The sequence below is a fragment of the Eleutherodactylus coqui genome, chromosome 3 (genome assembly GCF_035609145.1).
Source record: "Eleutherodactylus coqui strain aEleCoq1 chromosome 3, aEleCoq1.hap1, whole genome shotgun sequence".
Classification (NCBI taxonomy): Eukaryota; Metazoa; Chordata; class Amphibia; order Anura; family Eleutherodactylidae; genus Eleutherodactylus; species Eleutherodactylus coqui.
Genome location: NC_089839.1, coordinates 281727038 through 281739323, shown reverse-complemented (window position 1 = coordinate 281739323; position 12286 = coordinate 281727038). Strand labels below are relative to the sequence as shown.

Below are 12286 nucleotides of genomic sequence, written 5' to 3'. Positions count from 1 at the left end.
CAGAACTTAAAGGGGTTGTCCCGCGCCGAAACGGGTTTTTTTTTTATTCAACAGGCCCCCCGTTTGGCGCGAGACAAACCCAAGGGATGGGTTAAAAAAAAAAAAGGTTTAGTACTTACCCGAATCCCCGCGCTGCGGCGACTTCTTACTTACCTTACCAAGATGGCCGCCGGGATCTTCACCCACGATTCACCGCGGGTCTTCTCCCATGGTGCACCGTGGGCTCTCTGCGGTCCATTGCCGATTCCAGCCTCCTGATTGGCTGGAATCGGCACACGTGACGGGGCAGAGCTACGAGGACCAGCTCTCCGGCACGAGCGGCCCCATTCACCAGGGAGAGGACCGGATTGCGCAAGCGCGTCTAATAGGGCGATTAGACGCTGAAATTAGACGGCACCATGGAGACGAGGACGCTAGCAACGGAGCAGGTAAGTGAATAACTTCTGTTTGGCTCATATTTAATGCACAATGTATATTACAAAGTGCATTAATATGGCCATACAGAAGTGCTTAACCCCACTTGCTTTCGTGAGACAACCCCTTTTAAAACAAATTTATTGGCTTTTGACGTAACAGGTTTAAAAAAATGTAATAAAAAGGTCTTTCTTAAAAATAATCTGTAATGGAGCCTTCGATGCATATATAAACAGAAGCTGAGAGCGGTTCTATGTCGATTTATCGGGCGATCTATATTTGGTGTATGGGAGGAAATGGGAATACCTAAAGAAAACCCAGGCAAACACGGGGAGAACATACAAACCCCATGCAGATGTTGTCCTTGGTTGGATTTAAATCTAGAACCACAGCGATGCAAGACAACAGTGCTAACCACTGAGCCGGCGTGCTGCCCTGTATATCTAACATATATTTGGTGTAACACATATTGTTGTAGCATTTTATATAGAAAATAGATTAATATAGAATTTCATATGATAAACTCCGATACTTTAGGGCAAGTTTATTAAGACTGGTGTTGCAGACTCCAGTCTTATTATCATCATCACCTTCAGTGCATGGTCACCTTATATCTGAAGGAGCGCCTGCTTCTTCACACACTTTGCATGTCTAGGCAGCTCCGTAGAATGTTGTGCCAGTAACGATTTGGTGTAAATCCTTGGTATATTTTATGCCAGCTTCTGGGATAAATTCCATATAAATATACTGAGATGTGACGGCCACACCCTCTCCCGACAAGTCATGTCCATTTTACGAGAAAATGGAATGACTCGATATACCTGTCAAAAAGTTACAAAATGTTTGCAGAAGCGGGTCTTGGACAAAGTTTTGTGACTTTTTCACACGAAACTGGAATAAAATGCTTCACCCCCTTTGGGTCTGGATGTCATCTTTTTATGGTGCGTTGAGTCTTACCTAGGAGTGTAAAGAATGCAGTCTGGACTTCTGGAAGCAGAACGCTGATGTCAGTTTTGATCTTCTTGGACTATTCTTGAGTGGCAGACTGCACTGATAGGACAGATAGTTACTATAGTATGAGACCTATTATGCTTCATCCAAGTTCTATAGAACTGTAACATGTCCTCCACACGGCTGGTTCTAGATAAAGTGTGGCCCTGGGCAAAATTAGATGTGGGGCACCAAATACTGAAATATTGTACTAGCAGCACAGTTGTGTTCAGGAGGCGATGTGCAGAGCGCTGCAGCGCTGAACTTCCAGGAGTGTTGTAGGGTTTCACAAAAAATGGATTCATGTACATTTCTTGTTCCCAAATGCCAGGACTTAATATTACCTCCACACCATGACCACTGACACCTAGTCCTCCGACACACTTGTGGTGTTTCCAAGTTGCACCTGAGAGCAACTCACATTAGATACTACGGACTGCACACACATTGGCATGCATTTGCATGTCTTAATTCTTATCCATGAAATGAACAAGAATAGCACATGTGATGAGTTTTTTTTTATGTAGGATGTGTCTGTATGAAAAAAAAAATCAATAGTTTATGCTGCCCTATTGAATATTATGGCCCTATAGGCTGCCTAGGTGAATATTATGGCCCTATAGGCTGCCTAGGTGAATATTATGGCCCTATAGGCTGCCCTATTGAATATTATGGCCCTATAGGCTGCCTAGGTGAATATTATGGCCCTATAGGCTGCCCTATTGAATATTATGGCCCTATAGGCTGCCTAGGTGAATATTATGGCCCTATAGGCTGCCCTATTGAATATTATGGCCCTATAGGCTGCCTAGGTGAATATTATGGCCCTATAGGCTGCCCTATTGAATATTATGGCCCTATAGGCTGCCTAGGTGAATATTATGGCTCTATAGGCTGCCCTATTGAATATTATGGCCCTATAGGCTGTCTAGGTGAATATTATGGCCCTATAGGCTGTCTAGGTGAATATTATGGCCCTATAGGCGGCTAGGTGAATATTATGGCCCTATAGGCTGCCCTATTGAATATTATGGCCCTATAGGCTGCCTAGGTGAATATTATGGCCCTATAGGCTGCCTAGGTGTCGTCTACTTTTTTTCATGACCAACAAATGGATAAAAAAAACCTTGTGTCTCTTCAGAGCAGTCAGAGCATTCTTTTGCTGGAGGTGGGGTTTTCAAGCAATAGATGCTCTGTCGGCGCTGACTATTGCACGGGAAGCCTGCAGGGACGCTAGAGAGCAGCAGCAGGTACCCGGACGCGCCTGCTAGATGGAACGAGTTGTATTTTTCAATGGTACTATGTAATGTACCATATAATGAACTGGAACACTTAAAAAAAATTCTAAGTGGAGAGAAATGGAAGAAAAACCCTGCAATTCTGCCAATTTTGGGGAGGTCTTGTTTCTACGGTGTACACACTGCAGCAAAAATGACACGATAATGTAATTCTATGGCTCAGTATGATTACTACAATGTCAAATTAATATTTTTTTTTTTTGCTGTCCTACTTTTAAAAAATATCTTTGGAAAAAAAAATATTTTCTGCCGCCATCTTCTGATAGACAGAACTTCTTTTGTCGACATAGTTGTGCAAGGGCTCCTTTTTTTTTCGTGGGACGTCCTGTAGTTTTTATTGGTACCATTTTGGAGTACATATGACTTTTTGATTGCTTTCTATTAATTTTTTTCTTGCAGAGGTGATCAAAAAAGCGCAATTCTGAATTTATTTATTTTTTCTGACAATGTTCATCATGTTGGGTAAATAATGCATTACTTCGATAGATCAGACTGTTATGGAGGCAGCGATACCAAATATTTTTTGGGGGGGGGGAGTTTATTTAGATTTTTTTTCATTATAAATATGGAAAAAGTGGGGTTTTAAACTTTTATTCCCTTCTTATTATATATATAATTAGTAAGACTTTTTTTAGGCCTTATTCAGACGGCCATATATCAGCCGCGTATTAACGCCGGCCGATATACGGTGTCCCTCTTAGCACTATTTGCTCCGCCCCCGTTCCACCTCCTCTCATTGCAAATAGTGCAGATGGGCGGAGAGGGGATGGAGAGGAGGCAGAGAGGAAGCAGGAGCTCAGTGCACTGCTCCCGACTTTTCCAGCCTCCTCCCCCCTGCAGAGAGGGACGCCGTATATTGGCCGGCGTGAATATGCGGCCCATATACGGTCGTCTGAATGAGCCCTTAACTAAGTTTTACATTTTATTAGTCCCCAGAGGGAACAAGAACTAACGACCGTTTGATCGATCCTGCAGTATGATGTAATTTCATAGTATGACATTATACCGTGATCTGATTCTATCAAACCATGCCACAGGCACGGCTTGAAAAGCGATCTGCAATGGCAGCCCTGAGGGCTTTTAAAAGGCCGTGGCAACTGAACGGTACCCCGTGATCACATCGTGGGAGGGTTGTTTGAGCCCCCCCCGAACTCCGATCGGGGCATCTAAATGTTGCTGTCAGAATTGACAGCTGCATTTAAAGGGTTAACAGCTGCGATCAGCATGAGTGCTGATGGCAGCTGCTGCAGGCGGGTGTCAGCTGACAAAGACAGCCTGCATCCTATGGAGTGGGATCCACCCCTGACTCCCCTCCATGACTAATGTACATCATCGAGTGTTACAAACTATCCCTGATCCTCTAATGAAATTCTATAGTGTTCAAACTCGCAGTGAATTACCATTCTTAACCCTTTATATCCATTATACGGCCATAATCAATGTTCCATAAACAGCTTATAAAATTTCCAACACATTTCACATAAACGTCCAAGTCAAACGATTGATCCGAGTTGATCGTATCTTATCATTGTAGGTATAATCTCTCTGATACTTGAAGGAACCTTCATCTTGTAGGGAGGGGGCCACAAATAGATATATATCACAAGCTGCCTCCATCTATTTGTGGCCCCCACCCTACAAGATGCAATGGAGGAGTGTGGCTCCCTGCGGCCTCCTGCGCCGAGTTCAGACACAAAACCTGAGACTCTGCGAAACTAAATTATTCTGAGACATGATCGCTCCTAAATAAGGAAGCATAAAAGCAAAGGAAATGCAATTTACAGTGATTTACAATCTGTCTCCCTCAACCTGAGGATTCGGTTTCTCGGTCTCCTGCTATAATGCATTTTTTTTTTGTATATAGGAAAAGCTTTTAATGGTTTTCTAATAGGAGCCCTTCTCATCTCTTATTGATTCGCTAGAATTACAGACTCAGCTTCGGTGTTCTGACTTGCAGAAATGATGCTTGGATCCTATTTTAACCCTCTCAGGGCTTATGATGAAGTGCAGCGTACCATACAGCTAATCGCATGCGGTCATTTTGCAGACTGAGCCTCACTTACGAGCCCATTGATCCGCAAAGTGTCTCCTACTTTGTCAACTTTTACAACTACGTTGAAACTTTCTACAGGTCACATAAAATGTTGAATGGCTTTGTAAATACTTTGCTAATAATGGGCAGAAGAAGAAGAATGCACCCAGCGAGGGTGCAAAAAGTAAGTGGAATAGTTCTATCGTCGATAGTAATTAGCAACTGCACCTTACCTCCGTATGGAGATAAGCACTTAGTTGTTGGGCCCTATAGCAGTTGTTATGCCTGCTACCCTGGTACTTATACACTGAATGGCTGCTTTATTTGAGACCCGCATCTAGTAGTGCGTTCATAAATTCATCGTGGCATAGATTTCACTAGATGTTGAAATCATTCCGTGGACCTTTTGTGGCACATTTATAAAAGGTTTTACGCAACTTTGTAGCATAAAAAGTCCCAAATGTTTGTGCAAAAATTTAAGATTTTTGCCTTTTTTGTGCAGGTCCTACCAAGTTCTGAAAGTGGGCAGGGCTTGTCAGGAGGGGGTGTGGCCTCCTTGACTGACAGATTTATGTCTGATTTACGCCAGAGGTGCCGGGATGCAGCTAATAATACAGAGGCATGCGCCTCTTCATGTATTAAGCGCACCGTGCGTCGGGGAATATCATACTACGCCCGGGGTCGGAGATGACAGGCTTAATACATTTCTCCAGTATTGGCTTATGCACACAGGATAGTTTTTAGTAGTTGCTGCAGATTAGATGGAGGTACTGACCTGCTCTGACCAGCGGACAGGAAGGGTTCATCGATTCATGATGCTTGTGACAAATTCAGACCTCCCATTAGCGCAGGCAATTAAAATATGGATTCATCTGCCCAAGTGATGTTTTCCCACTGATCAGTACTCTAACTTTACCCACTGGAGTTTCACCTTTCTGTTTCTCTTAGGACTCATGCACACAGCACACGCGGATTCCGCATGGGGAGTCCCCCACGGAATCCATCCGTGACCGTGGCGGGTGACCCTGTGTACATATGTGTGCAGGCGGCGTCCGCGTGGACTTCTCTTCTTCCGGCTTCTCTGTACTGCAGATGGTCCGCACGGCTCGCTGTTGGACATGCGCAGTACAGATTTTTTTTAAACTCCTCTTCCTGCAAAATCAGGGGCTCATCCACAATGTCAATTGACTTCAATGGAAGCCGTCCATGCGGGAACCGCAGGAAAATGTAGCATGTTGCAATTTTTCATCCATGAGCGAAAAGCGTAATTCGGTTCCGTTCGTGTGCATGAAGAATCTTTTTTGCATTGCATGCTATGGAGGGTTATTGGTGCGGAATCCGGAGGCGGACGCGTGTCAGCACTGACACGCGGCCGCTCACCCAGTTAATGATAACCGTCAGGGGCCGTGACTTCCCTGCTGGTATTCACTAACCAGCACTACTAACAGTGCTGATCCCGGCGCACACTGTGATGTCAGTGTGCAGCCAGGATCCTCCTCCCCCCTGTCCCCCGACGTCCCTTACCTGTTGGTTCCACGGGAGCGTCCAGGGGAAGAGGCGTCCTGCAACACACTGACGTCCCGGTGTACGCCGGAGATCATCACTGCTGGAGAACGCCGGGCACGGGAGGAGCGGAGCATCCACAATGTAAGTACGTGGGTCTCGTGGGGAGCAGTCACCGCTGGGGGGCCGCTGTAAGGGGGGCAAGTAATTCTGGGGGGCCCGCTGTAAGGGGGGCAGGTAATGCTGGGGGGGCCGCTGTAAGGGGGGGCAGATACTGCTGGGGGGGCGCTGTAAGGGGAGCAGATACTGCTGGGGGGGCGCTGTAAGGGGGGCAGATACTGCTGTGGGGGCCGCTCTGGGTGGTGCTGTCGCTGCTGGGGGGCCGCTCTGGGTGGTGCTGTCACTGCTGGGGGGCCGCTCTGGGTGGTGCTGTCGCTGCTGGGGGGGGGCCGCTCTGGGTGGTGATGTCGCTGCTGGGGGGGGGCCACTCTGGGTGGTGCTGTCGCTGCTGGGGGGGGGCCCGCTCTGGATGGTGCTGTCGCTGCTGGGGGGTGCTGTCGCCGCTGGGGGCTCATCATTACTGAGATAAGTGAGGGGGAGGCAGCGAGAGGTGAGGGCCTGTGCTATGGGTGTTTTGGGTTTATTAAATACAGTTATACATTACAATTATACATTTTTGTTATTTAAACTATAAATATCGCGAATTTATGGATTTTTTTCTCGAAGTGACACACCACCTGAGTTATGCTCCGTTTTTTGGCGAATTTTGACACACCGAGCTCAAAAGGTTGCCCATCACTGCCTTAGACAGTAATGACTCTGCTGGTCATCTGCTGTTTCAGCCCATATGTGCTAAGCAACAACGAGTTGTGCATTCACACATGGAGCACCAGCATTGTATTTGGTTGCAATTTGCTTGACTGTACAGCGCTTGTTCGTCAGAACGATTCTTGACATCCTCCTCTGACCCCTTTCACCTGCGAGTTGTTAACAGGCTCATGAATTCCCTTAGGCTGAATTTTTTCCATTCGTTGATGCCACCCTCGGCAGAGGCGTCACTGGAAGCTTCTGGGCCGCAATGCAAAAATTGTAACAGGGCCCCTAAATACAATGGTTCATTCATAGTACTGGGCTCCCTATATGGAGAAGATAGGCCTTATGGGCCCCCTAAGGCTACTGGGCCCGGGTGCAACCGCATCCCCTATAGTTACGCCAATGATCCTCAGTATACTCTCCATGCTGTTGCACGAGAAAACCCAACAAGGCTGGCAGTGTATGAAATCCAGACCCCCAGCTAGTCTAGCACCGATGATCGGGCCTCGTTGGAAGTCACTCAGATCCCTGTTTTTTCCCATTTTAATGTGAATTCACCCTGAAACTGATCTACAGAAAATTTGCTTATTTGACTTGATGCTGCCTTCCGGGGTCACGGGTCTACTTTCAATACAGAGAAGCTCTAATCGTGAAAGGGCAGCTGTCTCTAATAAAATGTCAATTCAATAAAACCCTAAATTACTTGAACCTCCTCTTTTATGAACAGTAAGGATCAGAATCAAAAATGAGGTTCAGAGTGTTTTCAGACGGGCGAGTGCAATATCGGCCAGAGAAATTCAGACTGTTACCGCACTCTTAAACCTGCAATTTTGGTCTGCGAGTATGATGTGTTGACACGGGATTTTCATGCCTGTCACGCACGTGAGAATTGCATGCTGTTCCAATAGTGAAGAATAGAAAATCGCACTTGCATAAAACTGCATTTACATGCGAGTGTAATGGGATTTTCTTTTAATCCTGTAGAGAACAATGGGCGATTCTTAAACAGAGTCCTTTATCAAGGCATAATGAAATGGATCTGAAGAGGCATGCATATATACACACATACTGATGACAAGGCACAGACATGGATGTGATTAATCTGCACTTAAAGGAATACCACAACAGAAATACAAACATAGATGTGAAGGTTTTATGGTCCCTGAATTAGTGTTAAGAGATCATCAGGTCAGCAGTGTTATCTGTGTTATAGATGTCTCATACTTCCCATGTTACCTGGTTTCTCTTACTTAGAACTATCACACTTTCCTCATACTTCCCATTGACACATAAATCCTTTTGAAAATGTTAACCCTCTGTTGAAAGTGTCAAAAGTTGTTATAAATTTGTACTCCCAAATTCTTCTGTGGCTTTGTGATCTGAAATTGCCTTTCGATATAATAACTTTCATGTTGTGTCCATGACTGGAAAAGTGCTCAGCCACAGGTGATTTTGTCTTTCTTTAATTGTGTGACGATGAGACCTCATCCTGGCTTTCGGTTTCTGTCCTGTTTCCCCAACATGAAGGCCCCCAACAGGACATTCACTGCTCAGGACCAGGTACACATCATTGGACGTGGAACATGTGAATGTCCCTGGGATCTTATAGTCCTGCTGTGTGTTGGGGATTTGTATCATATCTGCTGTCAGTATATGTGAGCAGGTCTTACAGCTCTTTACATTACAGGTTATATATGAGCCAGATATAATATTGTGTCTGTAAATGACAGATTTACACACAAAGTACAAACACAGAAATTGCAAAATTGTATATAAAGAAACTAAAAAATGAGGAATGGGGAACTGACCCTAAACTACTGATACAAGGAAGCCCTAACTAAAAGCAGAGCACTTACCCTGATAAGGACAACCCCACATCAGGAAACTGGGGAAACTCTGACAAAAGGGAGTACAAGAGGGTCCTGGGTGCCTTTACTGGGCGATACGATAGTACATGTTATATCACTGATGACTTCAGAAGGGTCGGTGATCCAGGGATTATTCCGATTACTAGATTGGAATCAGGAAGGATTTTTTTCCCCTTAAATGGGGAAAATTGGCTCCTACCTCATTAGCTTTTTTTTGTCTTCCTCTGGATCAACATTGGGGGGTAATAGGCTGAACTGGATGGACATATGTCTTTCTACGGACTTGGACAGCATTGGATTTGGAAGTACATTGCTGTGCCTTTGACCTCACTATCCTTTTTGATTAAAGATATTCTATTTCCTTTTCTATAGTGGTTCCCATTAACATCAGCTGCACCCGCACAGACTTCCACATCCAGATTCCAATCCAGTCCATTCCCCAGCTGGAAAGGAGCCACATCTACCTGGGAACACCAGCCTGTGCCGCTCAATTATCCGGCAGCAACTACAAGATTTATGCTCGCTTCGATACATGCGGGACTGAACCACAGGTAACCGAGAAATGACATGTACATGCAAGAGGCGTTTACAGGTAAACTGCTGGGTTCATACTTTACCATGTACATTAGGAAAGCTGCTGATGGACACGCTAAATGTGCATAAGAGTCCATTGGAGCCCCCAAGCTTGTCCTTTTGGCATCCATTGGGAATATAATATTTTTTTTTCTGGATGGGAAAGCATTTCAGACTACACTATTCAATCCTGTTGAGTCCTGCAAAACACGTATCCATATTAGCCTATGGGTGACAGATCTGTTAATCGGATGCTACCCATAGGCTATATTACATCAGTTGAACCAATCTGTTAAAAAAAACTCCTGTGGTGTCTATTAAACGGATCCCATATGAATCTACAGGTAACAGATGCCAATGTAATGCATCCATTACACAGCCTTTGTTTAACGCACACGTTGCAAGCTTTTCATTAAAATATATATTAACCCTTTCCAATCCACTGTCTGACGTCTAAAGACATAATGATTTAAGGCTGTACAGCTCCGATGTTGGAAGACGTCCGTCGGGGTTCTCTTACTGTATATTGCCAGCCTATCTGCTGTCGGAGCTTATCCAACGTGTCACCTCATGCAGTACTGGCTTTAGCCAGCAGATAGCGCCATTGAATAATGTCAGAAAAAGAGTAAGCTCCCTAGGATACAAACTGGATTGGAAAGGGTTGAAGTGAGGCAAAAACGAAGTGTGAGCCCAGCCTAAAATGCTGAAACATAGATTTTACATTATTCATATTCCAAATCAGACAAGCATTCAGATATTTGCAGTGACTAACTTGAACACAAGCTGTTCATTGTAAACTAACCAGAGGAATACTTGTACAGGTACAGTAAGGACTGCCTCCCATTCAGTGGTATGCTGTAGCTCTGGATACTCTTTACATAGCAGGTGTATGGGGATTCAATTATTAAATGGCCAGTAAAAGTTTCAGGTATGTCATTACCATACATAGTATATACTCTAATAGTATATGAGGGCAATGTCTTCTGCACCTGGGGCATAGTAGAGATCCATGAGCTACAGCGGTATGGCTACTCCAGAACTAAATGTAAAGTGGTTGTATAAGAAACACTGCCACTCTTTGCTATGTGGTATGTCTGGTATAGCGGCTTATCCATATTAGCTTTAATAGGCTTGGCTGCAGTACCAAACACAACCCATGGACAAAAAGTGGCACTGTTATCATAAAAAGCAGTTTTCTTAAAGCAGCTCTCCAGTTTCGGCACGCTGCTCTCTGATTGGCCAGTGCTGATCACATGAATAACTTTGGACATTTACAGAGCAGGTATGGTGTGCTGGTAGTTTAGTACTACCAATGCACTGTGAGGTAGTCTGAAGATTAGGTAGCCTCAAATCTGGAGGCAAAGTGAAATGGCAAAAAACACTGGTAGGACAGCGCAACCTTTCAAGATGATAAAGAAGAAGCAGCAAACAAGGATTATGACTAGCTTCACATTTATTATAAAACTAGTGATTAAATGCGTTTCGAGGTACAAGACCTCTTCATCAGTAACGCTGGTATACAGAACAGCTATGGTTTATGAGCGGCCTTGGCTGTCCTGGAGTGATAGAGGCAGCCACACCGGTGAAGAAGGAGCCGGGAGCAGCCTGCTTCCCTTAAATAGACGGCTCCTGGCTCCCACTATCACTCCAGAACAGCCAAGCCCACTCATCAACCATAGCTGTTCTGTATAACGGCGTTACTGCTAAAGAGGTCTCGTAACTAAAAACACATTTAATCACAGGTTTTATAATCAATGTGAAGTTGGTCATAATCCTTGTGGTTTTCCGCTTCATCTTTATCATCTTGGAAGGTTGCGCCCTCTTACCAGCATTTCTTGCCATTCCACTTTGTATCCTACTACGCCTGCATCCACTAAAGCGTTTGTCTGGTTGGGCAGCACCTTCACCGCTGAAGCAATCCACCCTCTTGTTTTCCTAGCTCTCCTATCATCACGTAGACGTATAAACATTACTTTGGGTTTGTTCCAAACCCTTTTACCAACAGTCCCGCCTTCAAAACCGGAGGGGCAGTAGAGAACAAGAACTGCAGCCTTCTCCGATCCTGGGACAGAATTTTGTGCTGAAACCAGAGGGCCCATTTAATCTTATACAACCCCTTTAAAGGGTAACTGAACTTTCAGAGAAGATCTAACATGTCATAGTGACACATCAGAAGTTTTGAAGTGGAGGTTTGGGTGTCGAGACCCCCACCCCAACTGTTCATTAGAAGTAAGCTGCAAAAGTGTCCATCTGAGCATTGTGTCTGATCAGTTCCTTTTCCAGTGTACAAGCTCAGTAGAAAGTCTATGTGTCCATACACTTCACAGTCAAACGGGCACAGAACTTAATTGATCCCTTTAGTGGCACGCCCAGAAAATCTCCGGGGCTTGCTGCACTGACCAATGCAGTTCAAACCCCGCAAGATTTCCATGGACAGCTCTAGTGCTGAAATGTGCAGAGCACTGAGCTGTCATCTGAAATCTTCCAGGTTTTTAATTGCATTGTTGACATGTTAATAATAAACCTGCCACTGAAGGGGTTAAACGTTTCTGCCCGTGTTTTACTTATGGGTGGGATTAAACTTGGAACCTTGCCGATCAAAACTTTTGACGTGTCGCTACGATTAGAGATGAGTGAGTATACATTACTCGAGCGAGTAGTGCCTTAGCTGAGTATCTCCCCGCTTGTCTCTAAAGATTCGGGGCCGGTGGCGGGGGAGAGCGGGGAGGAACGGAGGGGAGGAACGGAGGGGAGATCTCTCTCTCTCCCCCCCCCCCCCACGCCCCCCCCACAAC

At 45.1% G+C, this 12286-nt stretch overlaps 1 protein-coding gene across 1 annotated transcript in view; it reads left to right on the top strand.

Annotated features, from left to right (window-relative positions):
- The window catches only part of CDCP2 (CUB domain containing protein 2), a 38000-nt gene that overhangs the window by 24970 nt on the left and 744 nt on the right, over nt 1-12286 (top strand). Inside the window, exon 5 of the mRNA XM_066595012.1 lies at nt 9291-9469. Within this exon, the coding sequence (XP_066451109.1) occupies nt 9291-9469 (179 nt within the window). The remainder of the gene's footprint in view (nt 1-9290; nt 9470-12286) is intronic.